This window comes from Podarcis pityusensis (assembly GCF_964106645.2).
Source record: "Podarcis pityusensis genome assembly, chromosome: 2".
Classification (NCBI taxonomy): Eukaryota; Metazoa; Chordata; class Lepidosauria; order Squamata; family Lacertidae; genus Podarcis; species Podarcis pityusensis.
Genome location: NC_138029.1, coordinates 22965366 through 22992138, shown reverse-complemented (window position 1 = coordinate 22992138; position 26773 = coordinate 22965366). Strand labels below are relative to the sequence as shown.

The following is a 26773-nucleotide window of genomic DNA, read 5'->3' as shown; positions in this document are numbered from 1 at the left end:
CACCAGCTACAACCGTTCCTGGACAGGGATAGTCTGACCACAGTGGTCCTTGCCTTGGTAACTTTCTCTTTTGATTATTGCAATAAATTATCCTTGAAGCCAGAGAGTCAATTAGTGCTGAATGCAATTACCAGATGTTTAATAGGTATAGATAGCATGGTTCATATTTCACTGATCCTTAAAACAACTGCATTGGCTGCATATTCAATTACAAGCCCAATCTAAGGTGCTGATATTACCTTTAAAGCCATAGCTATATTGCAACTAAAAACACGAAGTGGTACCTCTCCCTGTAGTAGTCTGCTGGTGCTTTAAGATCCAGGGATGTGGTGGATTTCTCTGTTATAATTTATGCTGTACTGATAGGACCAATAAAATCCAGGCTACAAACTTTTGAAGAAATAAAGACTTATGCCTGGGGAATTTATCTGGGACCTCTTGCATACTGGAGCTAGCACTGAGTTTTTGCTTTCATTTTCCGTGTGCGGTTACTGCTTTGATGATGCAATCCCTTAGTCTGTTGAAAGCCTTTAGCTGACACTTCAACTAATGTACACATGTACACACACATAGTGTCTATGATCATTTGAAATTCCCAAGGTAGGTATAGTGTGGGGGTACAGGGGTGTATGTGGGTGCTAAATCACCAGTATTAGAACTGCTGATTTTATACACCTGACCTGGCTCTCCTTTTCCAAAAATGGATTCTGCACTTAAATGGTGTTGTTTGTAGCTGCTGTTGGGAGTCCCACTGGTGTCTTTATCCAGAGGCATGAATGTCTTCTGGGAAATCTGATAATTGCTGTACTGTTACTCTGCTTTTTGGCTTTGTTTGTTGCTTTGTTTATTGTATGGGTATTCTTTGCTTGGTTCTGTGCACTTTCAATGTCTATTCCAATCATCATTTTTCTAATACATAATACTAATAGCCCTGGCACTCCAGTCATGTTCTGCAGCCCTACTCAAACTGAATTGATTCCTGGATAATACCAAAATAGGTTTTGGATGAGTAAATAAAAATAATAAAATGGGGGGGGGGAGTTATTATTGTTTTTTTTATTATTATTTTGTCTTTTTTATCTTGCAAATGTTGTGAACAGCTCTGAGATCTACAGATTAAGGGAAGTATACAAATTTAATTATTATTAATAATAATAATTTTGTGCTGCCACCTTGTTTCCAATGGGTAGTCTTTAGATAGGTTCTCATCAAACATTTAAAGCACATCCGATACACATCATTCCTCCAAAAAACCCCTGAGACCATAGCTATAATTCCCAGCACCTTTAAAAAAACCTACAGTTATCAGGATTCTTTGGGGAAGTCATGTGTTTTTAAAGTGTGTTAGATGTGCTTTAAATATAGGGTGTGGATCAGCCTCACGTTTCCTGTGAGTTGTGTGAGAGCAGAATGCTATGGTCTTATGCCATGTGTCTTATTTATTTTTAAATACCTGTTTTGGCTCACCCTCCATCAGATGACCCCAGGGCAGTTAAAAACACAAATGTGTGCACTCTCTTTCCTTTCTGCAGCTCATACACACTTGTGGTAGTGACCTCTGCAATGACTCTTTTCAGTGCTGCAAGTTGGCCTGTTACATTCCAGTATCGTGATGGTTGCTGTCATCATCCAGAGGGGTGTGCCCTTCCCCTCTCCTATCCTGTCTTATGTCCTTTCTGCTGCTGCTTTTGTACCACTGATGCCATCCACATAACCTGTTGTTTCATGTTCTGAACTACATTCAAGACAAAATAAATTGTCATTATTGCTACATGTTTTGGCAAGCGAAAAGGGAAGAGAGTGGGGTGCTTGGGAATGGGGAAATGAGCCTGTTGCCTTGGGGCAACACTATTGCAGCAGAAAGATCACTCTGCAGTTGAAATTTAGAAGCAACTTCGCTGAAGAGCAGCACGATGCACAAAATTAATAGAATCGGGTTCTCATCAGGTCAGGGACGCGAGACTTTTATATTACTGCTGTTAAGTGCAGTGCAGTCAGGGGTTCTTGCCCTGACAATAGGATTGGACTTTCCAAAGCGGGTACTGTGGTGAGTAGGCCTTTTGTTAGTGGGCAGAACCTGAGTTTGCTAGAAGGCTGATCGCCAAAGAATTGATGCTTTTGAATTATGGTGCTGGAGGAGACTCTTGAGAGTCCCATGGACTGCAAGAAGATCAGACCTATCTATTCTATTTTTTTTTTTTAAAGCAATTTATTAAATTTTACAATAAAGATAAACATAATAAACAATGTAACATTGATCTTAACATATTTTCACATTTTCTTTGGACTTCCTCACATCTCCCGCTCCCATTTTCATCGTTGTAACATTTTGTCAGCAATTTATCATCTTATTTAAATTCTTATATCCCTTCTATGTTACATAATCTTATAATTCTCAAAAGGAGCTAAATTTCACAGTCTTACTTATTTTCTTAAAAAACTTCTAAATTTAGTGGTGCTCAGTTATTTTGATCTAGCATCTTGTTTAGCATTCACTCAAATTACAATACTTTTGTAAATAGTTCTTAAATTTCTTCCAGTCCTCCTCAATCCTCTCTTCTCCCAGGTCACGGATTCTGCCGGTCATTTCAGCCAGTTCCATGTAGTCTATCAGTTGTATCTGCCATTCTTCCAGTGTGGGTAGATCTTGAGTTTTCCAATGTTTTGCGAGAAGTATCCTTGCTGCTGTTGTTGCATACATAAAGAATGTCTGGTCCTTCTTTGCCACCCCTTGGCCGACAATACCCAAAAGGAAAGCCTCTGGTTTCTTAGTGAAGGTATATTTAAATACCTTTTTTAGTTCATTATAAATCATTTCCCAGAACGCCTTCACTTTAGGGCAAGTCCACCAGAGGTGGAAGAACGTTCCCTCACACTCTTTGCATTTCCAACACTTATTATCAGACAGGTGGTAAATTTTGGCAAGTTTGACTGGGGTCATATACCATCTATAAATCATTTTCATTACATTTTCTTTCAGAGCGTTACATGCAGTAAATTTCAATCCATTGCTCCACAACCTCTCCCAGTCCTCAAACATGATATTATGCCCAATGTCCTGTGCCCACCTTATCATAGCCGATTTAACCGTTTCATCTTGTGTATTCCATTTCAACAGCAAGTTATACATCCTTGAAAGTACCTTAATCTTTGGTTCTAACAATTCTGTTTCTAATTTCGATTTCTCCACCTGGAACCCTAGTTTCTTATCATTTTTAAAAACTTCTTTAATCTGAGCGTAATGTAACCAATCTCGCACTTTGTCTTTCATTTTCTCCAAACTCTGCAATTTCCAATTGTCTCCATCCTTTTCTAGTATTTCCCAATATTTTGGCCATTTAGCCTCCATATTGGGTCTTTTTCGGGCCTTGGCTTCCAAAGGTGAAAGCCACCTTGGTGTTTTATTTTCCAGCAAGTCTTTATATTTTGTCCAGACATTAAACAATGATTTTCTGACAATATGGTTCTTAAAGGCCTTATTTGCTTTAACCTTGTCATACCATAAATATGCATGCCATCCAAAAGCATTGTTAAACCCTTCCAGATCCAACACATCAGTGTCCTCAAGAAGTAGCCAGTCTTTTAGCCAGCAGAACGCTGCGGCTTCATAATACAACTTTAAGTCTGGCAGGGCAAAGCCCCCTCTTTGTTTTGCATCAGTTAATATCTTAAACTTAATTCTGGGCTTTTTGCCCTGCCAGACAAACTTAGAAATGTCTCTCTGCCACTTCTGAAAGCACCCCGTTTTGTCCAAGACCTGAAGTGTTTGAAATAAAAACAACATCCTTGGCAATACATTCATCTTGATAGCAGCAATTCGGCCTAACAAAGAAAGTTTCAATTTTGACCAACTATCTAGGTCTCTCTTAATTTCTGTCCAGCATTTTTCATAATTGTCCTTAAATAGACTTAGATTTTTTGCTGTTATGTTTACCCCTAGGTATTTTACTTTTTTAACCACGTTAAGTTCCATCTCATTCTGAAACCGTTCTGACTCAGACCTATCTATTCTAAAGGAAATCAGCCCTGAGTGAACACTGGAAGAACAGATCCTGAAGCTGAGGCTCCAATACTTTGGCCACCTCGTGAGAAGAGAAGACTCCCTGGAAAAGACCCTGATGTTGGGAAAGATGGAGGGCACAAGGAGAAGGGGACGACAGAGGACGAGATGGTTAGACAGTGTTCTCGAGGCTACCAGCATGAGTTGGACCAAGCTGTGTGAGGCCGTGGAAGACAGGAGTGCCTGGCTTGCTCTGGTCCATGGGGTCACAAAGAGTCGGACATGACTAAACAACAAATGTTGATTTTTATAGATTGTGGGGGCAGCTGCCCCTCCCTTGGCTACGCCCATAGCGGGTGCTGTACTTTTCCTGGAAACCTATGCGCTATGAAGGGCTTCCTTCATTACCATCGCTTTGAAAGGCTCCCTAAGCCGGGAGGAGTTCACCATTACCGTTAATCGCACGGTATTTCTCTTCCCGGGGGCGGAGGCAGCTGGCTCCCTAAGGTGTGCGGGGGCGACCCTCCTTTCGCTTTTAAATGGGGGGGTAGTAGCGTAAAGGGGGGGGGGAGCCCTACAGGTCGTTTCAGGCCGAGACTCTTCCTGGGCCGGCGCTGATGGCTACCAGGACAAGGAGAGCCGCTTCCGTTTGGCCTAGTTTACAACCACCCGGCACGCCGGCCGGCCGGCTTCGAGGACGAGAACGTGCGCAAGCGCGCGCCCCCCTTCCTTGCCCCGCCTTTCGAGGAACAGCAGAGGAGAATCTTGCGGGGGCGGGGGAAGAGGGCGCGAACGAGCTCGTCGCTGACGTCACGAGCCGGCTTCCCGGCATTCGCGGCGGCGCCGGGTATATAACCGGCATCCGCCCGGCTGGACCCTCCCCATTCAGTCGCCCTCGTCATCGGCGTTTCGCTTGTGGACCGTCCGTGCCGTTTCATCCTCGACGTCTTGATCTCCGCCGTCGCCGTCAGCATGCCTGGGTATTCCAGTGAGAGGGACCGCGGGTGAGCCTGAGGGGCTCGGTTCACTTAACACGCGGCCGGCTCCCCGAGGCTCCCGCCTTAAAATACCGTCTGGGGCTGGGATGGCGGGGGTCGTTAAAATGGCGGCGGCGAGAAGCAGCCGTTTCCCGGCGACCGCTCGAGGCGCACGGAATGGGGGGAGGGGGCGGAGGAAAAGGATGAGCGACCTCCTCAGGGACGTCGTCGCTGGCCGAGGCCCGATAGTTAGGGGGGCGGGGGGGGAGAAGCGGGAGGTTAATTTGACGGTGGTGTTCCGCTGAGGGGGGGGGGAGAAAAAAAGGCAATTTAAGCGGGGGGCGGGGAAGAGAAGCGCAGCGGGCAGGAGGCAGAAAAGGACGTGCGGACTGGGATTTATCTTCTCGCCGAAACCGGTTTCCCTTCCCCTCCTTTTTTTTGTCTCTGGACTCGGGCGGATGTCAATGGCTGGCCCCGCCATGCGGCGACCGAGGGGGAAATCAAAATGCCGGCGGCTGCCTTTGTTCCTCCTCCGTCTGCTTCTCTCTATCCCCGCCCCGGCGTCAAAATGGACGCGCCGACTAGAAAATAGCTTTCCCTCTAACATCCTATAAAACTCCGATTTGTTATCAATAGTGGGGATATACGCACCTAATGATAACAAATCGGAGTTTTATAGGATGTTAGAGGGAAAGCTATTTGAATACGTCGATCAGAAAATAATACTATTGGGAGATATGAATGGTGTGGTGTCGTTAGAGATGGACAGGTTAAGGGATGGAATGGGCAAAGAAGGAAAGCTACCCAGAACCTTCTTCTCATTGGTTCAGAACTGTAATTTGGTGGATATTTGGAGATTTAAATACCCTCTGGAAAAACAATATACTTTCTACTCAGAACCCAATGACTCATCCTCGAGATTAGATCAGATATGGACCTCGGCAGAACTAGTACCAAGATCTATACGGGTGGGGATCCAGGCCAAAACGATTTCGGATCATAACCCAGTAAAAATGGAACTGAAAGGGCTGGAAGAAAGATCATACAGATGGAAAATGAAAGATTACTTGTTAGATGATTTAGAGATAGTAGAGAAAGCTCAGAAAAGGTTAAAGGAATACTTCGAGGATAACTTAGGTAATGATACAAAACCAAAGGTGGTGTGGGATGCAGGTAAGGCGGTGATGAGGGGTTTCTTCATTCAACAGAGTGCAATTAAGAATAAAAAAAGAGAAAAAGGGAAAAATGAAATTCTACAGCAAATAATGGACAACGAACAAAAATTAACTAAAAACCCCAAAAATAAGAGAATAAAAGAGAATATTAAAGTTTTACAATCTCAGTTTGCAATGTTGATAAATAGGGAAATAGAATGGAAAGTCAAAAAATTAAGACAGAGAAGCTTCGAATATGCTAATAAATCAGGAAAGCTATTAGCTTGGCAGCTTAAAAAAAGGAAGGAACAGAACACAATAAATAAAATCAAGGTGGAGGGAGAAGAGATAAATAATCCCAAGGAAATAAGGAAGGCCTTTTTGGATTTCTACAGAGGACTTTTTAAAAACAGTGAAAGGAATAATCTGAGAAAAATAGAAAGATTTCTAAAATGTAAGAATATAAAAAAGATTTCCACAGTGGAGAAAGGAAAATTGAGTGCCCTAATTGAGGTAGAAGAAATCAAAGAAGCAATAAAGGAATTAAAAAAAGGGAAAGCCCCAGGTCCAGATGGGTTTACTGGTAGCTATTATAAAGAAATGGAGTCAGTCTTGCTGACTCCATTGCAAGAAGTAATGAATAATATCCTTAAAGAAAGAGAAATACCAGAGACATGGAAGGAGGCACTAATCACACTAATCCCCAAACAGGATTCAGATTTACAACAGATTAAAAACTATAGACCGATCTCCCTATTAAACATAGATTACAAGATTTTTGCGGGAATTCTGGCAAGGAGACTAAAAAATATATTGGTAGAAAGTATACACAAAGATCAAGCGGGCTTTTTGCCGGGTAGGCAAATGAAGGACAACATAAGAAACATAGTAAATATTATAGAATATTTATCTGACAGGTGTGATAAACAAGGTTTGTTGTTGTTCGTGGATGCAGAGAAAGCATTCGATAACATAATCTGGGATTTCCTGCTGAAACAATTGGAATATATGGAGGTTGGCACTGAATTCTATAACGGGGTAAAGGCAATCTACACGGAACAAAAGGCAAAACTGATAATAAATAATGTGGAGACAGCAGAAATAAGAATAGCAAAAGGAACAAGACAGGGATGTCCACTGTCCCCATTGTTATTTATAATGGTGTTAGAAGTCCTCCTAAATTCAATAAGAGAAAATAAGGGGATAAAAGGAGTAACAGTTGGGCAGAACGAATACAAAATTAAGGCATTCGCAGACGATCTGGTTGTAACAATGGAGGATCCAATAGATTCAATAAAAGAGGTACTCGAAGAATTTGACCAATTCGGAAAAGTGGCTGGCTTCAAATTAAATAAAAGGAAAACAAAAATTATAGTAAAGAATATGAATACAGATAAAACTGAAGAATTACAAAGAGAAACGGAAATAGAGGTGGCCAGAAAGGTGAAATATTTAGGAATATGGGTAACGCCAAAAAACATAGACTTATTCAAAAATAATTACGAGACAGTATGGAAAGGAGTTAAGAAAGATATTGAAACATGGGGCAAGCTAAAACTGTCATTTTGGGGCAGAATAGCCACAATCAAGATGTGTGTGCTTCCAAAAGTGTTGTTTTTGTTTCAGAACATTCCTGTAATTAAGGGTATAAAGATATTTAAAGACTGGCAGAGGGTGATCTCAAAATTCGTCTGGCAGGGCAAGAAACCAAGAATAAAATTTAAACTGTTGACAGATGTGAAGGAAAGGGGGGGCTTTGCCCTGCCAGATTTGAAATTGTACTATGAGGCGTCATGCCTATGCTGGGTCAAAACATGGATAAAACTGGAAGATAAGGAAGTGCTAGACCTAGAGGGATTTAACAACAGATTTGGGTGGCACGCCTATCTATGGCATGGGAGGAGAAAAGTACACAGGGGCTTCGAAAATCATATTTTCAGAGGTCCACTGATTGAGGTATGGGAGAGGAACAGAGATATGTTAGAACCTAAAACACCCCATTGGCTATCGCCACTAGAAGTCATGAGCGTTAAAAAGATTAACATGAGGGACAATTGGGCTACCTATGAACAACTGTTAATGAAAGAAGAAGGAAAGTGGAAAATGAAGCCGTACGAACAGGTCAAAGAGAAAGTCTATGATTGGCTGCACTATTTCCAGATAAACGGAATGTTCAGGAAAGATATTAAAGACAAAGGATATGCTGATAAAGATTCTAGATTCCAGATTGAGATATTGAATAACAACTATAAAATTTTGTCTAAAATGTATAATCAGTTATTGGAATGGAATTTAATAGACGAGGAAGTAAAGTCGGTAATGATATATTGGGCTAGAGATATCGGTCATAATATATATTTTGAAGAATGGGAGAAACTTTGGAATAAACATCTCAAGTTTACAGCTTGCGTGACACTAAAGGAGAATTTAATGAAAATGTTTTACCGATGGTATATGACTCCTGCAAAATTAGCCAAAATGTATGGAACTTGTAATAAATGCTGGAAGTGCAAGGAAAGGGAGGGGACCTTCTACCATATGTGGTGGGAATGCCAAAAGGTTAAAGGGTTCTGGGAGAGTGTATATAACGAAATGAAGAAAATTCTAAGATATACTTTTGTTAAAAAACCCGAGGCTTTTCTGTTGGGATTGGTAGGAAGGGAGATAAAAAAGAAAGATCACAAGCTGTTCCAGTATGCAACAACGGCAGCAAGAGTCTTATTAGCTCAAAATTGGAAATCAGAGGGCCTACCGACAATTGAGGAATGGAGAGCAAAACTATTAGATTATGCGGAAATGGATAAGATGACAGGGAAAATTAGATATTCAAAAGACCAGAGGTTCATTAAGGATTGGGAAAGTTTTACGAAATATCTGGAAAATTTAAGTGATGGACAGATAACACTAGTGGGCTTTAAAGGAGCTCTGTAAAAAGAAAAGAGTATTGTCTAAAGAGAAATGGAAGAACTAGAATGATTAATGGCATTACAAATTAAGAAATGCGAACTTTTATAAAAGATTATTACGGATGATTTGTGGAAAGGTTGAAGGAAGCCATACTTAAAAACCTGTGAAAATGAGAATCGAACTTTTATATTTTGTTTTTGTATTTTGCATTATGCAAATTAATAAAAATTATGCATTTAAAAAAAAACAATCTCGCACTTTGTCTTTCATTTTCTCCAAACTCTGCAATTTCCAATTGTCTCCATCCTTTTCTAGTATTTCCCAATATTTTGGCCATTTAGCCTCCATATTGGGTCTTTTTCGGGCCTTGGCTTCCAAAGGTGAAAGCCACCTTGGTGTTTTATTTTCCAGCAAGTCTTTATATTTTGTCCAGACATTAAACAATGATTTTCTGACAATATGGTTCTTAAAGGCCTTATTTGCTTTAACCTTGTCATACCATAAATATGCATGCCATCCAAAAGCATTGTTAAACCCTTCCAGATCCAACACATCAGTGTCCTCAAGAAGTAGCCAGTCTTTTAGCCAGCAGAACGCTGCGGCTTCATAATACAACTTTAAGTCTGGCAGGGCAAAGCCCCCTCTTTGTTTTGCATCAGTTAATATCTTAAACTTAATTCTGGGCTTTTTGCCCTGCCAGACAAACTTAGAAATGTCTCTCTGCCACTTCTGAAAGCACCCCGTTTTGTCCAAGACCTGAAGTGTTTGAAATAAAAACAACATCCTTGGCAATACATTCATCTTGATAGCAGCAATTCGGCCTAACAAAGAAAGTTTCAATTTTGACCAACTATCTAGGTCTCTCTTAATTTCTGTCCAGCATTTTTCATAATTGTCCTTAAATAGACTTAGATTTTTTGCTGTTATGTTTACCCCTAGGTATTTTACTTTTTTAACCACGTTAAGTTCCATCTCATTCTGAAACCGTTCTGACTCAGACCTATCTATTCTAAAGGAAATCAGCCCTGAGTGAACACTGGAAGAACAGATCCTGAAGCTGAGGCTCCAATACTTTGGCCACCTCGTGAGAAGAGAAGACTCCCTGGAAAAGACCCTGATGTTGGGAAAGATGGAGGGCACAAGGAGAAGGGGACGACAGAGGACGAGATGGTTAGACAGTGTTCTCGAGGCTACCAGCATGAGTTGGACCAAGCTGTGTGAGGCCGTGGAAGACAGGAGTGCCTGGCTTGCTCTGGTCCATGGGGTCACAAAGAGTCGGACATGACTAAACAACAAATGTTGATTTTTATAGATTGTGGGGGCAGCTGCCCCTCCCTTGGCTACGCCCATAGCGGGTGCTGTACTTTTCCTGGAAACCTATGCGCTATGAAGGGCTTCCTTCATTACCATCGCTTTGAAAGGCTCCCTAAGCCGGGAGGAGTTCACCATTACCGTTAATCGCACGGTATTTCTCTTCCCGGGGGCGGAGGCAGCTGGCTCCCTAAGGTGTGCGGGGGCGACCCTCCTTTCGCTTTTAAATGGGGGGGTAGTAGCGTAAAGGGGGGGGGGAGCCCTACAGGTCGTTTCAGGCCGAGACTCTTCCTGGGCCGGCGCTGATGGCTACCAGGACAAGGAGAGCCGCTTCCGTTTGGCCTAGTTTACAACCACCCGGCACGCCGGCCGGCCGGCTTCGAGGACGAGAACGTGCGCAAGCGCGCGCCCCCCTTCCTTGCCCCGCCTTTCGAGGAACAGCAGAGGAGAATCTTGCGGGGGCGGGGGAAGAGGGCGCGAACGAGCTCGTCGCTGACGTCACGAGCCGGCTTCCCGGCATTCGCGGCGGCGCCGGGTATATAACCGGCATCCGCCCGGCTGGACCCTCCCCATTCAGTCGCCCTCGTCATCGGCGTTTCGCTTGTGGACCGTCCGTGCCGTTTCATCCTCGACGTCTTGATCTCCGCCGTCGCCGTCAGCATGCCTGGGTATTCCAGTGAGAGGGACCGCGGGTGAGCCTGAGGGGCTCGGTTCACTTAACACGCGGCCGGCTCCCCGAGGCTCCCGCCTTAAAATACCGTCTGGGGCTGGGATGGCGGGGGTCGTTAAAATGGCGGCGGCGAGAAGCAGCCGTTTCCCGGCGACCGCTCGAGGCGCACGGAATGGGGGGAGGGGGCGGAGGAAAAGGATGAGCGACCTCCTCAGGGACGTCGTCGCTGGCCGAGGCCCGATAGTTAGGGGGGCGGGGGGGGAGAAGCGGGAGGTTAATTTGACGGTGGTGTTCCGCTGAGGGGGGGGGAGAGAAAAAAAGGCAATTTAGGCGGGGGGCGGGGAAGGGAAGCGCAGCGGGCAGGAGGCAGAAAAGGACGTGCGGACAGGGATTTATCTTCTCGCCGAAACCGGTTTCCCTTCCCCTCCTTTTTTTTGTCTCTGGACTCGGGCGGATGTCAATGGCTGGCCCCGCCATGCGGCGACCGAGGGGGAAATCAAAATGCCGGCGGCTGCCTTTGTTCCTCCTCCGTCTGCTTCTCTCTATCCCCGCCCCGGCGTCAAAATGGACGCGCCGACTAGAAAATGTGGCGTAGACGGAAAAGACAAAAGCGGGAGGGAGGGAGAGAGAGAGATGGAGGGAGGGGGGAGACGCCTCTCGGCCTCCTTTGTGTGCGGCTTGGCGCGTTTGGGCGGGCGGCCTCCCCCGGCGCCACCCCTCTCCCCTGCCACGCGCCCCGGACAAAAAAGCCCAGTCTAGAAATGGGATTAATTTAGGGGAACGAAGGCTAGGCGGGGGGTAGGCTAAGCGGGATTTAGAAGCCCTTTTGGGTGCGCGCAGGCGCCTTAAGCCCCATGCTTCGAATTTCTCCCCCGGCTCTGAATGAAGCGTTAAGATATGTGTCTAAAAAGAGAAGTAGCCTAATCCCGCCGCTTGAAAAAGCTAGCTTCTTACCGGAACCGTGTAGGTTTCATAACCATCCCCGCCCACTTAGGAGCCTGACGCAAAGAGGGAGTGCCCGGCAATTACCGACGGCGACGTTTGTTTTTGTAGCGTTAACCCAACTTCAGATCTCTTTTCTAGTATCTTACCAGTTCTGAACCTTACTGTGTTTTTAACTTTGGGGTTGGAAGCTATGGGGTACATAGATGCCAGCGATCGTTTTTTAATATGTCCCTTAACCATGGCTACTTACGACACTGAATTAAATTTTGCTTTGGCAGGTTTGGTGGCCCTCGTTTTGGAGGAAGTCGAGGGGGATCTTTAGGTGGGAAGAAGTTTGGGAACCCTGGAGAAAAGCTTACAAAGAAAAAATGGAATCTAGATGAGCTTCCTAAATTTGAGAAGAACTTCTACCAGGAACATCCCGACGTTGCCAGACGTCCTATGGTATGAAAACTACTAACTTTGTAGACAATGTTGCTTGAATTGTGCTGTAATTAAAGTGTGCTTAAATCACTGTTTTAGTGAATATTATGCCTGATGAGTCATGGTTTTTTTATTTGCAGCAAGAGATTGAACAATACAGAGCAGGAAAAGAGATCACAGTTAAAGGCCACAATTGTCCAAAACCAGTTATGAATTTCTATGAAGCTAACTTTCCAGGTAAGTAGTAAATTTATTGGTAGTAAATACATATTTGTATACACCTCTTTAATAAAGTTGTTGGACTTAACTAGCATACTTCCTTGCATTTTAGCAAACGTTATGGAAGTTATTCAGAGACAGAACTTTACGGAACCAACTGCTATTCAGGCACAAGGTTGGCCTGTTGCCTTGAGTGGACTGGATATGGTTGGCGTAGCACAAACTGGATCGGGGAAAACACTGTCTGTAAGTACTTCTGTTTAGCTGTTCAGATGACTTAAATGAATGATATTTTTTTCCTTGAACTAAGACCCTTCCTTTTTCCCCAACAGTATTTGTTGCCTGCCATAGTACACATAAACCATCAGCCATTCCTAGAACGAGGAGATGGGCCCATTGTAAGTATTGAGCAACATGAAATTTGTTGTGTGGCAGGGGTAACGAAAACTTAACCTTGGATGTCATGGCTGTAGAAACTTGTATTTGTGATAGGATCAAGCTGAAAGTTTGGTTTTTTGATCTTTGGGCTCATGGTGCAGCTTGAACAGGAGGACTAAAACGGGCAGGGATCTCCTGTAAAAGTTCTGCGAAGAAATAATGGGAGCATGTCTATTTCATTACCTTTTTAAGCTGCTGAGTCTTCTCAGCAGCTTCCATTTTTTCCTAGAGTGCCACAGAACAGTACTGCCACTGCAGTATTGATGAGTTTTGCTTTGTTCCCTATGACCTTCCAGTGGCCAAATTCCCTGTTACAGTAGTATAAACACAGTTCATTACATCTTCTATAGCAGTTGTTGAAGCCATATGATTTATTTGTCCATCACAAACTTGCAGACAGATGGAAAAACGCTAACCAAAAGGCATAAAGTCGTAATGAGCTTTACTGCCATAAGTGAATCTGCACCAGTGTATTTACTTTACTTTGAAGAATGAAGTAAAAAAGTAAAGAAGAATGAAGTAAAAAATAGAATGTCCTATCATTTTCAGTGCAATCTGTACCAGTAATTACCCAGAGTACAGTATGACTATATTTGTACTTCTGTTCGCAGTGTTTGGTGCTGGCACCAACTCGAGAGCTGGCTCAGCAGGTGCAGCAAGTGGCTGCAGAATATGGCAGAGCCTGCCGTTTGAAGTCTACTTGTATTTATGGAGGTGCTCCTAAGGGACCACAAATACGTGACCTGGAAAGAGGTATGAAAATGACAGCTGAGCAACGTTCTAGTATGTTAAGCCTCACCATGATAGCTTATAAGCTACAAAGAGTGTAAAATCATTTTGAGAAATGACTACTAAGTAACTTACATTTTGCTTTCAGGTGTGGAGATTTGCATTGCAACACCTGGTAGGCTCATAGACTTCTTGGAAGCTGGAAAAACCAATCTCCGGCGATGCACTTACCTCGTTCTTGATGAAGCTGACAGAATGCTTGATATGGGATTTGAGCCTCAGATTCGAAAAATTGTAGAACAGATTAGAGTAAGTTCACACTATTATTGGACACAGTCGGGAAGTTGTGCCCAGGAACTTGCTAGTTCTAGGAGCTGGGCAACTGACCGAATGTTAAAAAATATCCATTTACTTCCAGCCTGACAGGCAGACTCTGATGTGGAGTGCAACATGGCCCAAAGAAGTTAGGCAGCTTGCAGAAGATTTCTTAAAAGAACATGTACACATCAACATTGGCGCATTGGAACTAAGTGCAAACCACAATATTCTGCAGATAGTGGATGTATGTCATGATGTAGAGAAAGATGATAAGTAAGTAAAATTGGAAATGCTTTCGGTTGAAAGAATAGTTGAAGCATTCTGCAGATCTTTAAATGTCTTATACCCTGAAGTAATTTGCATTAATCCCATACTTGTGAAAGTTTTTGATACTACTGTTTCTTACAACAGGCTTATTCGGTTGATGGAAGAAATAATGAGCGAGAAAGAAAACAAAACTATTGTCTTTGTGGAGACCAAAAGAAGATGTGATGATCTTACTAGAAAAATGAGGAGAGATGGGTAAATATTTCCAGTGAACCAAATTAGCATAGGCACTTGAAGGAATAATTCAGTTAATTAAATATGAAAAAAATTGTATACCTGAAATGTGGGGAGGGGTAGCCTATTCTGTGGTACCCATGCTGGTGCTGCAGAACCCAAAGCAGTTATGTCTCCCTACCATAATTCCAGAACTGTCAGGTCAAGATTAATATAATTCTATATTTCAAGAGCAATGTTTTCCAATAGATTTTTATGAAGTGTGAATTTTGTAGCAGGATAAGTACTATAGAAGTGTCTTCCTGATAAAAGTGGAAGAACTTGCTGGGGTAGGGGTGCCATGTATGTTTACTGGCTGTGCAAGGACAAAATAAAAGGTCACTGCTAATGTATTACTGGTTAATTTAGTGACTTTGATAAAAGATACTTATGTGACGGTAAATATTACTGCAGGTGGCCAGCAATGGGTATCCATGGTGACAAAAGTCAACAGGAGCGCGACTGGGTTCTAAATGGTGAGTAATTCAGAACGGCTTCTAAATTATGAATTCAGAGGGTTATTCTGCTAGAATACCAAATGTTTTTTTTTAAATGAATTAATACGGTTTTCTTTGTTTCAGAATTCAAACACGGAAAGGCTCCTATCCTGATTGCTACAGATGTGGCCTCCAGAGGTCTAGGTTAGTACAACTATTTTGGGTGACAGACAACTTTAAAGAAAGTTCGTTGCTTTCTTTAACCTCTGCATTTTTCTAAGTTTTTTCACATAAAGGTGCAGTCTTTGTGGCAAGGCCTAGGCATGACAATCGGAGGACTCGAGGGGGATGGAGGACTAGTGGAAGTGATCGTCTGGACGCTTCCAGTCCAATAGAGAGGTGAAAGTTGAACATTGTGTGCCAGTAATCTTCAAAAGGCAAAGACAAAAACTACGAGCCCATAAACTGTTCTCTCAAACGGTAGCATCATTCACGGTTCACTTTTGCCCGGTTATTTCTACTGTTCCATGCTTTGCATGACTGCCATGGTGCACTGCTGTTTAGTCTGTGTGCATACTGTTTGCTGTGGTCCGTGAGTCTTTGGATTTCAGTGAGTTTGCTGAAATGTCGAAGAATAATTAAACTACAGTGATCTCTGGTTTTTTTTCCAACTTTTGAAATGGAGAGAGAGCAGCTTTAAAATGTACTGAGCCTTGTACAAATTGGTGAGTACTGGCACATGAAATTTGAAAGTCCACCTCTCAATTTTACAAGTTGGGGTGGGAAAAGCAGTGGCTTTTCAAACCTGGAGTTCCTCCGTCACCTATACCCTAACCGTCATGTCGAGACCTGCCAGAGAGAGACACACACTCAAGTGAACGCTGGCTTCTTGGAAGCGCTTGCCTAGACGAGACACAGTGCATGAAAACAACTTGATGACCTTTCGGGGACAGGTATGTTTTTCTTGCAGCTGCGGTTGAAAGGTCTTGGCAAGACAAGCAGTGTGGCCCTCTATTAGAGCTTCTGGTGTGTGGCAAGGCCTCATTTTTTTATACCGAGGTCCTTTGGAGCACACGGAAGAGGCTACTGTGAACTTATTTGGTCTTACTGCAAGAAGCATTCAGATGTCACTTGACTTGTTAGGGGCACTCTGGTAAGGATTTAGATCACGGGGTGAATTGCAAAGAGGTTCAGAGGAGGGAGAGCATCCATGATCTCAGGTGGTGTGGTTTTTATTTTTATTTTTTATTTTTTTCAGGAATAGATAATTAACATTCTTTACAGCAGTTACCATCTTAAAATCTATTACTGTCTAACTTGCTTTTTCATCTGGCTGTTGTGGTGTGCAAAATTTTGTACATTGCTTTTTGCCGCACTGCAACACTTTACAGATGTGGAAGATGTGAAATTTGTCATCAATTATGACTACCCTAACTCCTCTGAGGACTATATCCACCGAATTGGACGAACTGCCCGCAGTACCAAAACAGGCACAGCATACACATTCTTTACACCTAACAATATAAAGCAAGTAAGCGACCTCATCTCTGTACTTCGTGAAGCAAATCAGGCAATCAACCCAAAATTGCTCCAGTTGGTTGAAGACAGAGGTTCAGGTAAATGTTGTCTTAGTATATTTCTAGCATTTGATTCTTCCATTGCATGTGTTATTTAATGGACATCAGAATTCCTTTTTGCCCTAAAATGGATCTTCCTGTAATATCACAGTAGAAAATAACTCTTTAACAGTAGCTTTCAGTGCTTAAATATGTAACCAGTAATGACGTGTTCAGTTCTAGTCCTTATTCCTTTGTGGTTGTATTGTTTTTAAGCTTTTTCAAAATACAACTTTTGCCTTGCTCCCGTTAGGAGTTGGAGGTCCCAAATTGCAACAAGGGGATTTCTTAACTTGCCTTCTAATTTTTCTGCAGGTCGTTCCAGAGGTGACCGACGTGACAGATACTCTGCGGGCAAAAGAGGTGGATTTGGTTTTAGAGAGAGGGAAAACTTTGAAAGAACCTATGGTGCAGTGGGCAAGAGAGACTTCGGTGCAAAAGCTCAGAATGGTGGCTATGGTGCTCAAGGTTTTGGTAACGGAACTGCCTTTGGAAACAACTTTGGAGGAGCTGGCATGCAGGGTGGATTTAGGGCTGGCACACCAGCTTATCAGAATGGTTATGATCAGCAGTATGGGAATAACATGGCAAACATGCACGGTGCAATGAACCAGCAGCAGTATGCGTACCCTGCAACTGGCACCACGCCAATGATAGGTTATCCAATGCCAGCAAACTATACCCAATAACTTAGAAGTATATTTAAGTGTCTTGTTTTTCATAATTGCTCTTTATATTGTGTGTTGAGACAGGATAGTTATTTAAAATCTTATGGAACATGCAGACATGTCTGCAGTGCAGCTGTTAACTATGGTGCACTTTTCCGCTATTTAAGTTGAATATTCTCTACATTCCTGAACAATTTTTAGTTTTTTGTACTAGAAAATGCAGCCAGTGTTTTCACAAAGTAAATGTACAGTGATTTGAAATACAGCAACTGGGGGCAATGCATGGCCTTCCAATAAAGATATTTGAAAACACAATTGGTGTTCTATATGATTCGGAGCACAAATAAATTAAGCAAGCTGACGATCAGTGGTGAACGCTTTCTATCTAATGGGGGGAGGGGAGGGGACTCATACTTGGAAGGACAAGAAAAGCTTCATGAAGTGGCTTATCCCTGCAGTTTAACTACTTTGAGCTCTTCATTTTGCTCTAGCTGCTATCCAACTAAGTGGTTGAAAATGATGGGTTGGTGTGGACTGGCAGTAGCTCCCACAATGTTAATGTTTTGATCAGTCCTTCATGTCTTGACTGCCCCGCCCCAATCCACACATTTTTCTTGGCGGTTTAGGAGACAAAATATCATTTCTCAAACTTAGTGTAACACAAAGCCTTTGCAGCAACAGGGAAACCTGATGAGCTAATAAAGTAACAGTAACCAAATTTCCAGTGTTGAAGCTCCCCTGCCCAGCCTGTGGTGGAAGGCAGGATGATGAACCTTAGCTTTGTGTTGGATTTCCTTTGCTAAAAATATTTCATAACCTCAGGATTTTGACATAGTGATCTCATACATGCTTTGTCTTGCATTTCCAGTTTACTGGTTCACCCATAATAGGATTACTCGGATTCACTGTAACTTAACAATGTCTGATTTCCCTCCATCCTTGATAACAAGCTCAGCAGGTTTAATGCTGCTCCATAAGCTCCACCTAATGGAAGGAGGTTATAACCATGATTTAACAAATCTTGTATGATGGAAATTTCCACTGGCCTGCTGATGAGTCAGTGCCAAACGAAAATAATTAATGCTGGCAAAGCAGCCTTACATACTTGATCCCGTGGAGTATACTTTTAAATCTGGTTTACCGATTAGTAACGCAACAAGAGGCAGTCAACCACAACAAGATTTTTATTTTTGTTTGCTTTATACCTAAATCTCCAATGCAGGGCCCTAAGGGGTCTGGAGTTTCAGCATTAGACCCACAAGTTTCAGCCAAATGACTTCAGATACATGTAACACTTTGCTGTGCAAAGTTTACACGGATAATGTTCTGAATTGGAAGTGCATATCTGACTAATCTGTTCAGAGATTCCAAGATGGTGAAAGAAGGAACATGTTGCTTATGCAGGAGAGTTTCACACTCCTGTTACCAGCTCCTGTTAGCTGTCCCAGCTACCTGTCTGATCTGGCTCCCTTGCTGTCAAACACACCTCTCAAGATGCATCAGCTGTTACCACTTAAGCATGCTGTTAATGCTGCAGTCTTCTATTTGTGCTCTTTACCTACTAATGGTCCTTGCTTTAATCAGCTTACTAGCTGTACCCCTCTAACCCAGATCTCTCCCTTGCACGCCCCCCCCTTTCAGTCCAGCAGCAGTGTCAGTCAGCAAATCTGCACACTTATCAGTGCAGGTCATCTTGAGCTTAGAGCAGCATCATTCTTCAGTACTTGCTTGAAGACCTGGCAGGGAGATCTCGCTCATCCCTCTAGGTTAGGTAAGCCCCACTTAGTTTAATGGGGCTTGCTTCCAAGTGACTGCATAGGTACAGATGCAATACTGGAGGAAGCACTAAAAGTGCTGCTCTGCTACCTAGTCAACACACATTTGTCCACATCAGTAACACATGAACTTTAGCTATGGTGATGAAGAAATCAGAGGAACAACTAAAAAAGACACAAAGGTATACCTTTGGTTGCAGCAAAGACCAAGCTAATTTAATTGCTACTTCAAATCTGGCTCCAAATAAGCAAATGTGCCTTCACCACTTGCAGACATGGTAGTGTCGATACTACTCCAGTACCATCAATACAGCAGGAACATGCATGAGGCGCCAGCACCGGAAGAGGGAAAAACTTAGAGCAGTTTTTTCAAAAAATAGACCAGAGGCAATTGTACTTCATCCAGCAGAGCTTTACTGCTACTGAAGGCAAATTAGCATAATGGTCACAAATCCAGTACATGCAGGGTTGGCACAGTCCATAAAATCCAGTTGCAGCACTTAACAATAAAACTTACAAAAACAAGACTAAACCTTAACACGATAGCATGCAGAAACAACACTAGAACAAAGTGAGTGAAAACCCAGGCTCCTCCTGGCCTGACTTGCAGTCAGTACAACCTTGACAGAAAGATCAAGCAACCAGTTTAAACCAGCTGTATTCAGCTTCCCAGAAGAACAAATCCAAACAAGAACCTTCTGCCTGTTTCTTTCACATAGAAAGAAAACCACCTAGAATCTTGAATTAATCAGAATAGGAAAAATCTCTACACATCAGATCATTACTTTCTGTAATGAAATGAATGAAATGAAAACTGACATTCCCTCCATTTATTAGGTGCAGGCAGTATAAAACACTTATAGAAAAATATTGTATGCACACCTTCCTTCCCCAATAATAAAACCTAGCCTTTTGTTGCTACACCAGCAGCAGAAAAACAGCCTTACAAGGTGCTTCTGTTACTCTAACCTTCCTGCCTCTATGTTCCTAAAGCCTTAGCAATCATGGAGATCAATGGGATCTGACACAAAACTTTCTTTTCCTGTCTTTACTAGCAATCACAGCACACCACAGTCCTCATTCTACTTTTAATTTGAAAGCTGCCATAGCTGAGTGTCTTGTCTTCATCAATGCCTACCGCATTCAATCTGGAACCAGAACTGTGCCCATGGTTTCATTTACTCTTGTCTTGGATGCTTCCCAATGGCATGCAAAATGTTTCTACTGAACCATTTTTTTACCTAAATGAGCCACCCCTTGGTTCTAATTGAGAACACATTTTAAAATACATCTGGGGTGCAAATGGGCACTGTGCAAATAAATCAATACAGAAACTCGAGATTTCATCACAACTGTGATTGGACAGCATTAGCAAAGAGAGGAACTCATGATCTTCCTAACTCAGGTCTTTTGTAATCCATTACTGTATGAGGGATGCGGGTGGCACTGTGGGTTACACCACAGAGCCTAGGACTTGCCAATCGGAAGGCTGACAGTTCGAATCCCCGCAACGGGGTGAGCTCCCGTTGCCTGGTCCCTGCTCCTGCTAACCTAGCAGTTCAGAAGCACATCAAAGTGCAAATAGATAAATAGGTACTGCTCCGGCGAGAAGGCAAACGGCGTTTCCGTGTGCTGCTCTGGTTTGCCTGAAGCAGCTTAGTCATGCTGGCCACATGACCTGGAAGCTGTACGCCGGCTCCCTTGGCCAATAAAGCGAGATGAGCGCCGCAACCCCAGAGTCGGGCACGACTAGACCTAATGGTCAGGGGTTCCTTTACCTTTTACTATATCTCCATAATGCAAGTTGGAGGAGACTAACTGAAAAAGTGGTTTACAACAGCCCTATAATTTATAATTGAGGTCAGGTTGTGGGCAGGAGACTGCTTTTCAACATTGCAATGTACTCTGCTTCTATTACCATATTGGAAATGAGTATGAGAGAAGCTTATAACATCCCTGCAGTGTTGTCCATTGTTACTCCCACATTTCAAGTTGAGGATCCCGAGAGAGAAGCTTATGATACTGTAAACACTAGAGGTCAAATGTGGGGTTGAGATTTGTATGGCTTTCCACTCAAAATTCTTTTTTTTTTAAAAAATGATATTTATTGAAAATTTTAGAATTACAAAAGGAAACAAAGAAGAAAAAAAGAAAGACAAAACAAAGAGAAAACAAACCACAATCAAACAATACAGATTAATCAAAATCAAAATCAAAAAATTGCACAACACGCTCAAAAAACAAAAATATACACAAACATTTAAAAACAAATCCAGTATTCTCAAATCTTTAACTGTCATTACCTTCTTTCTTTGACCTCCTCCTCCTCCCTTTTTTTGTATCCTGGTTATTAATTGTCGCAGCAAATCCTTTCCATATTTCATAATATTCTGTCATTACTTTACCTTAATCTATTTTAATCTTATCTTACTATGAAAACCTTAAAACTTAAAACTTATTTTTACCAATTTCTCATAACCATAATATTCCTACATAATTCTTTAAACATTTTAGCTAAAGCCAAATAATTTCGTTCCAACATTTTTCTAACATTCATCAATTTTATAAGACAATCCTAATAAAAAAAATATAGAAAAAACAATCCAATCTTCAGCCAGCGTCTCTTCCTCCTGGACCCGGGTTTTGTCAGTCCTTTCTATCCCATCAATCTAGCGCATTAACCTGGCAACCTTATGTCCGAGGCCCTCAAGTCCCTTCCATGTCCCTTCCGCAGCTCTTCTTCATATTTATAGCTGTATTTTCCTTTATCTCCTGCTTCTTTCACTCTTGGGAACTCCAGCTTGACAATGCTTTTGACCCTTCTCGACAAATCAGCCCCTTTTCCATAGTCCACACTAAACTCCATGTGGTATTTAAGAACATGTTTCAAAATCCCTCCAAAATTAAAAGCCCCCACAACCCCAAACATCTCACGGCCCATTGCCAGACTTGAAAAGTCCAAACCTTCCTGCATAGGGGGGTCTATCCAACCCCCCATTTCCAAACCAAACCAAACTTTATCTTTCCAAATCTGGCTTTTTCCAAGTTCATTTGTCAAATCCAAGAATTCATGATCCTGCTGGGCCGCAGCTCCCTCCATCTCTGGCGCCCAAGATTCAGCAACATCCTCTTCCCTCATCTGTTCTGTCAGGGCACACTCCTGATCTAATTCCTGGGTGGGCTCTATATAATATCCCACTGCCTGTCCAAAATTTATAATCGCATCAGTCATAAAGTCCGTCTTCTCATGTAGCTGTTCCAGTAGGGCACTTGTTTTACAGAAAGCACGCAACAGAGCTTCTGAGTACATTGTCCTGCAAGGTCAGAAGTCTATTCCCACGATCATAATCTGTAACAGCTGCGAGCTCCCCGATTCAAAATTGGTTACAGTTTCACAGGCTCCCTCTAGGGGAAGAACTTCTGTTTGTTCTTTTCTTTTAAAAACAGATCTAACAACAAAGTTTCCTTTTTTAGATATTTTGTCAATATTTGTTCCTTTAAAATGCGAAGGGGAACAATGGAATCACTATGTTTCTCTTCCTTTAGCTATCTGTCAGAAACGTTTGTCTCTGGTCAATGAGCTTCAAAAAACGTCAGTCCTGACACCCCGCTCCAGGATCAAGACGATGGAAAGTTACTTTGCTTTACACTCACTTCTGCAGGTTTAAACAGTCTGGAAAAAATCCCCCCTCTTCTCCTGCTTCCGAAGGGGGTTCAACAATTTTAAATGATGAAAGTTAATCCTTTACAAGCGATTTTCAGAACTCTAGTTTGCCATGTCTTTGCTTTAATCTATCTACAAAGAAACGGAAGACTGACTTCCTGTTTAGACCTTTCCGTTTCAGTGCTAAATTAAAATAAACTTTTAAGTCCAATTTTCCTTTCAACTCGCAAATCCTTATTTAGAGTCCAATTGTCCGAAACTTAAGTACTCACGGGTGGTTGTTTTAAAAGCCAAATTGTCCCAGGAAAAAGGCAGCGCTCTCTGGCAACGGCTGTGCGGCTTCGCTCCACGGAAGAAGCAGTTGACTCTCAGCACCGCGCCACTTCCCCCTCTTCGCTCCGGAGCCCGTTAGTGGGTTCCTTTGCGGGTTGGGGGGGCGCTAAAGGTGCCTGCCGAGTCCCATGGTCACAGGCTTCATCCGCCTGTGATTTTTGAATGGGTCCCCGCTTCGCCGTAGCGGAAAAGACCTGTTTCCCGTGGAGCTGGTCCCTCCAGTTCAGAGGGAGTCCGCCATTACCGATGGCGCCACCCCGGAAGTCTGGCTTTCAACTCAAAATTCATCCCTATAATCCCCTCCCATCGAGTTACAACAAATTCGGTCTACATTCATTCATTGATGTATTAATAGTCCGCTCTTTCATTGTATGTCAAGGCGGTATACAGTATATACATGGTCATAATAAAACCAGTAATTTTTTTACAAACAAATTGTAAACAAATTAAGACATTAGCAGGATTATTGTAAAAACTTGCAGTTTCTAAAACATATATGAAACAGATGAGGAAAAGAATAAATAGAGTTAACCGGGATATGCAGAAGTAGAAAAGGAAGGTAAATTCATGGAACCTCTGAAAGGGGGGAGGGAAGTCAAGGTTTGATAGGTGAGAATTGTTTTATTTTTTTTGTTGAAATGCTTATTTGTTAAAAATGAAAATTATAAACTTATAAAAAATAAAACCAGTAAAGCACAAATTAAAAGCATCAATAGTGGCTGGTTAAAAGAGGCAGGGATTTGTGTTGTAAAGGCCTGTTCAAACAATAGTTTTCAGGAGAAAAACCTAAAATGCAAGGATAGCTCTCACCAAACCGCAGGCCTCCTGTGACACATATAGCACCCAGCTAGATTCATAGGCCTCCTACTGTTTTGACTGCTGAGTTGTTGACAGACACCACTTTGAAATGCCCCGAAAGGAGGTTGTAATCTTATCCCCACTTACCTGGGAGCCAGCCCTTTTGAACTCAGTAAGTATTAATGTGCTGCTCTGGTTCACCAGAAGTGGCTTAGTCATGCTGGCCACATGACCCGGAAGCTGTACGCCGGCTCCCTCGGCCAATAAAGCAAGATGAGCGCCGCAACCCCAGAGTCGGCCACGACTGGACCTAATGGTCAGGGGTCCCTTTACCTTTAAGTATTAATGCATACATATGATTGTGCTGAAAAGGTCTCACATGAAAAACAAAGACTAATGTCTTCCCCTAAGATGATAGAATTTGCAAAACCAGCAGGTTTAACATGCAGAATAAGAGAACAAGAAGAGACTCTATATAAATAGAGGAGTGGAAAATCTTTGCTGAGTATTTGGAAAATAACTGTACAGCTGAAGATGCAGCATTAGGAGAAATTCAACAGTGTGATTAATATTTGAATGATGTAAACTGGAGAATGACTAAAATGGTTACAGTAAAATATGCAGGAATGCTAGGCAAATAAAATGAACCATGGAAGGAGGGAAGTCACTGCATATATGCTATTATGTGTTATATGAATTCTAAGGTCTCAAATACAGAATAAATGTTCATAAATATACAATGCAAACACACATACATAAGTATATAAACCATGTGTCTGAAATAGTACAGGAGAGCAATTCTGAAGCCATTTTGACTCTCCCAAATTGACCTCAAATATTTCTCTGCAAGGAGGAAGGAAATGGGAAAAGCTTTCCAATTGTCTTTGGATTGTAGGGGCTTACACCTCCCTGCAAATACTGTCTGGCAAGTATCTGATAAGCTGAGGAATCTATCAATATGTGTAAGAGATTAAGGAACTAAGGTACAGTACCGTATTTTTCGCCCTATAGGACGCACTTTTTCCCCTCCAAAAATGAAGGGGAAATGTGTGTGCGTCCTATGGGGCGAATGCAGGCTTTCGCTGAAGCCTGGAGAGCGAGAGGGGTTGGTGCGCACTGACCCCTCTTGCTCTCCAGACTTCGCGGACCTCTCCGCAAGCAGCGGGAGCCCAGCGCTGGGCTCCCGCTGCTTGCGGAGAGTTACCTGCATGCTGAAGCCTGTGCGCGCTGCGATCAGCGCGTCCAGGCTTCGCGCACCTCTAAGCAAGCAGCGGGAGCCGGCGCTGGGCTCCCACGGCTTGCAGAGAGCTGCCTGTTTGGGGGCTGGGGTCGGGGGAAGCTCGGGCTTCCCCCGCCCCAGCCCCGCGCCTGGGGGGGAAATAATTTCCCCCCCTTTATTTCCCCCCCAAAAAACTAGGTGCGCCTTATGGGATGGTGCGTCCTATAGGGCGAAAAATACGGTATTTACCATCTTCAAGGAATGGCCCTATCCAGAAAATGCAAACAAGTAAGGCATTATCAGGTATTCTGGCACAGGAGAGAAGCAACACTCAATTTTCTGCCCGAGACACCTCCTGTGATGTATGTATGATGTTTTGGGGTGGTGGTCTTGGACTACAGGGTGGGCAATTTCAAAAGTCTTTATAGGAGCTTTGCACACCATTGTTCTATGTTTCTCTTGCCTCCTTGCTAGGAGGGAGGGGACTCTGTTGCAACAGAAAAATAAAGATTTGCCTTACAGTCATACCTCATACAGTTACAGATAGGTAGCTGTGTTGGTCTGCCATAGTCAAAATAAAAAAAATCCTTCCAGTAGCACCTTTAAGACCAACTAAGTTAGTTCTTGGTATGAGCTTTCGTGTGCAAGCACACTTCTTCAGATACACTGAAACAGAAGTTGCCAGATCCTTCTATATAGTGAGAAGGTGGGGAGGGGTATTACTCAGAAGGGTGGTGGGAATGGGAGATAGGCAGATAGCTGGGATGAGCCTGCTGACGACTCTTAACGACTGTAATGGGTCTTACAGGAAAAGGCAAGGGGTGAGAAGGTAAGAAATGGCTTAGTCATGTATAATGGGATAAGAATCCAATGTCTTTGTTCAAACCAGGTTTCTCCATGGTTTTAAGTTTGGTAATGAGTTGCAATTCAGCAGCTTCTCTTTCCAGTCTATTTCTGAAATTCCTTTGTAGTAAAACAGCTACTTTGAGATCTTGTATAGAATGTCCTGGGAGATTAAAGTGTTAAACAGAGAAACCAGTAGGAGAACACTTTAATCTCCCAGGACATTCTATACAAGATCTCAAAGTAGCTGTTTTACTACAAAGGATTAACTTAGTTGGTCTTAAAGGTGCTACTGGAAGGATTTTTTTTATTTAGTCATACCTCATGTTACATTTGCTTCATGTTACGTTCTTTCAGGTTACGTCCTGCGGCGACCCGGAAGTACCGGAAAGGGTTACTTCTGGGTCTCCCCGCTTGTGCATGCGCGCAAAATGACATCACGCATATGCGCAGAAGTGGCGAATTGCAACCCACGCATGTGCAGACACGCCGCTGCAGATTGCGCTCTTTTCATGTTGCGAACAGGACCCGTTCCGGAGGTACCACTGTACTTTCCACTGGATCTGGCCCCCATCCATTCATCTCTGACCGATCATAAACTTTAGAGGACTCAGTCTCTTGGGGAGTTGGCCAACAAAAGCCAACTATCTCTATTTTTCCACATGTAAAATGTTTGAGATGTATAATTTGAAAACTTAATAAAAATAAAAAACCAAGAATCCTGACAGCATACAAATTAATCTGGTTTACCTGACCAGGCTGCAGCCAAGCACAGACAACCAACCACAC

At 42.8% G+C, this 26773-nt stretch overlaps 1 protein-coding gene across 3 annotated transcripts; it reads left to right on the top strand.

The window, feature by feature from the left end:
- The first annotated feature begins 10860 nt into the window (after window positions 1–10860).
- DDX5 (DEAD-box helicase 5) lies at window positions 10861–17667 on the top strand. 3 transcript variants are annotated; one of them, XM_080987474.1, is made up of 13 exons: window positions 10861–11017; window positions 12243–12408; window positions 12528–12624; window positions 12719–12852; window positions 12939–13004; window positions 13656–13797; window positions 13922–14082; window positions 14192–14364; window positions 14503–14613; window positions 15043–15107; window positions 15213–15272; window positions 16460–16684; window positions 17000–17667. In XM_080987474.1, exons 1-13 carry the CDS (start codon window positions 11010–11012, stop codon window positions 17371–17373), a joined length of 1782 nt encoding a protein of 593 aa, XP_080843600.1. In that variant the 5' UTR covers window positions 10861–11009; the 3' UTR covers window positions 17374–17667. The 3 variants fall into 3 exon arrangements, with proteins under 3 accessions (XP_080843600.1, XP_080843599.1, XP_080843598.1); XM_080987473.1 differs by having other exon boundaries at window positions 10885–11041; window positions 15046–15107; XM_080987472.1 differs by having other exon boundaries at window positions 10885–11041.
- The last annotated feature ends 9106 nt before the right edge of the window (window positions 17668–26773 follow it).

Excerpts from the sequence above, each read along its gene's own strand:
- DDX5 (XM_080987472.1), top strand. The coding sequence starts at position 11,010 with ATGCCTGGGTATTCCAGTGAGAGGGACCGCGG. Across the intron at positions 14,083-14,191 it reads AAATTGTAGAACAGATTAGA|CCTGACAGGCAGACTCTGAT; the intron begins GTAAGTTCACAC and ends ATTTACTTCCAG. Across the intron at positions 14,365-14,502 it reads GATGTAGAGAAAGATGATAA|GCTTATTCGGTTGATGGAAG; the intron begins GTAAGTAAAATT and ends TTCTTACAACAG.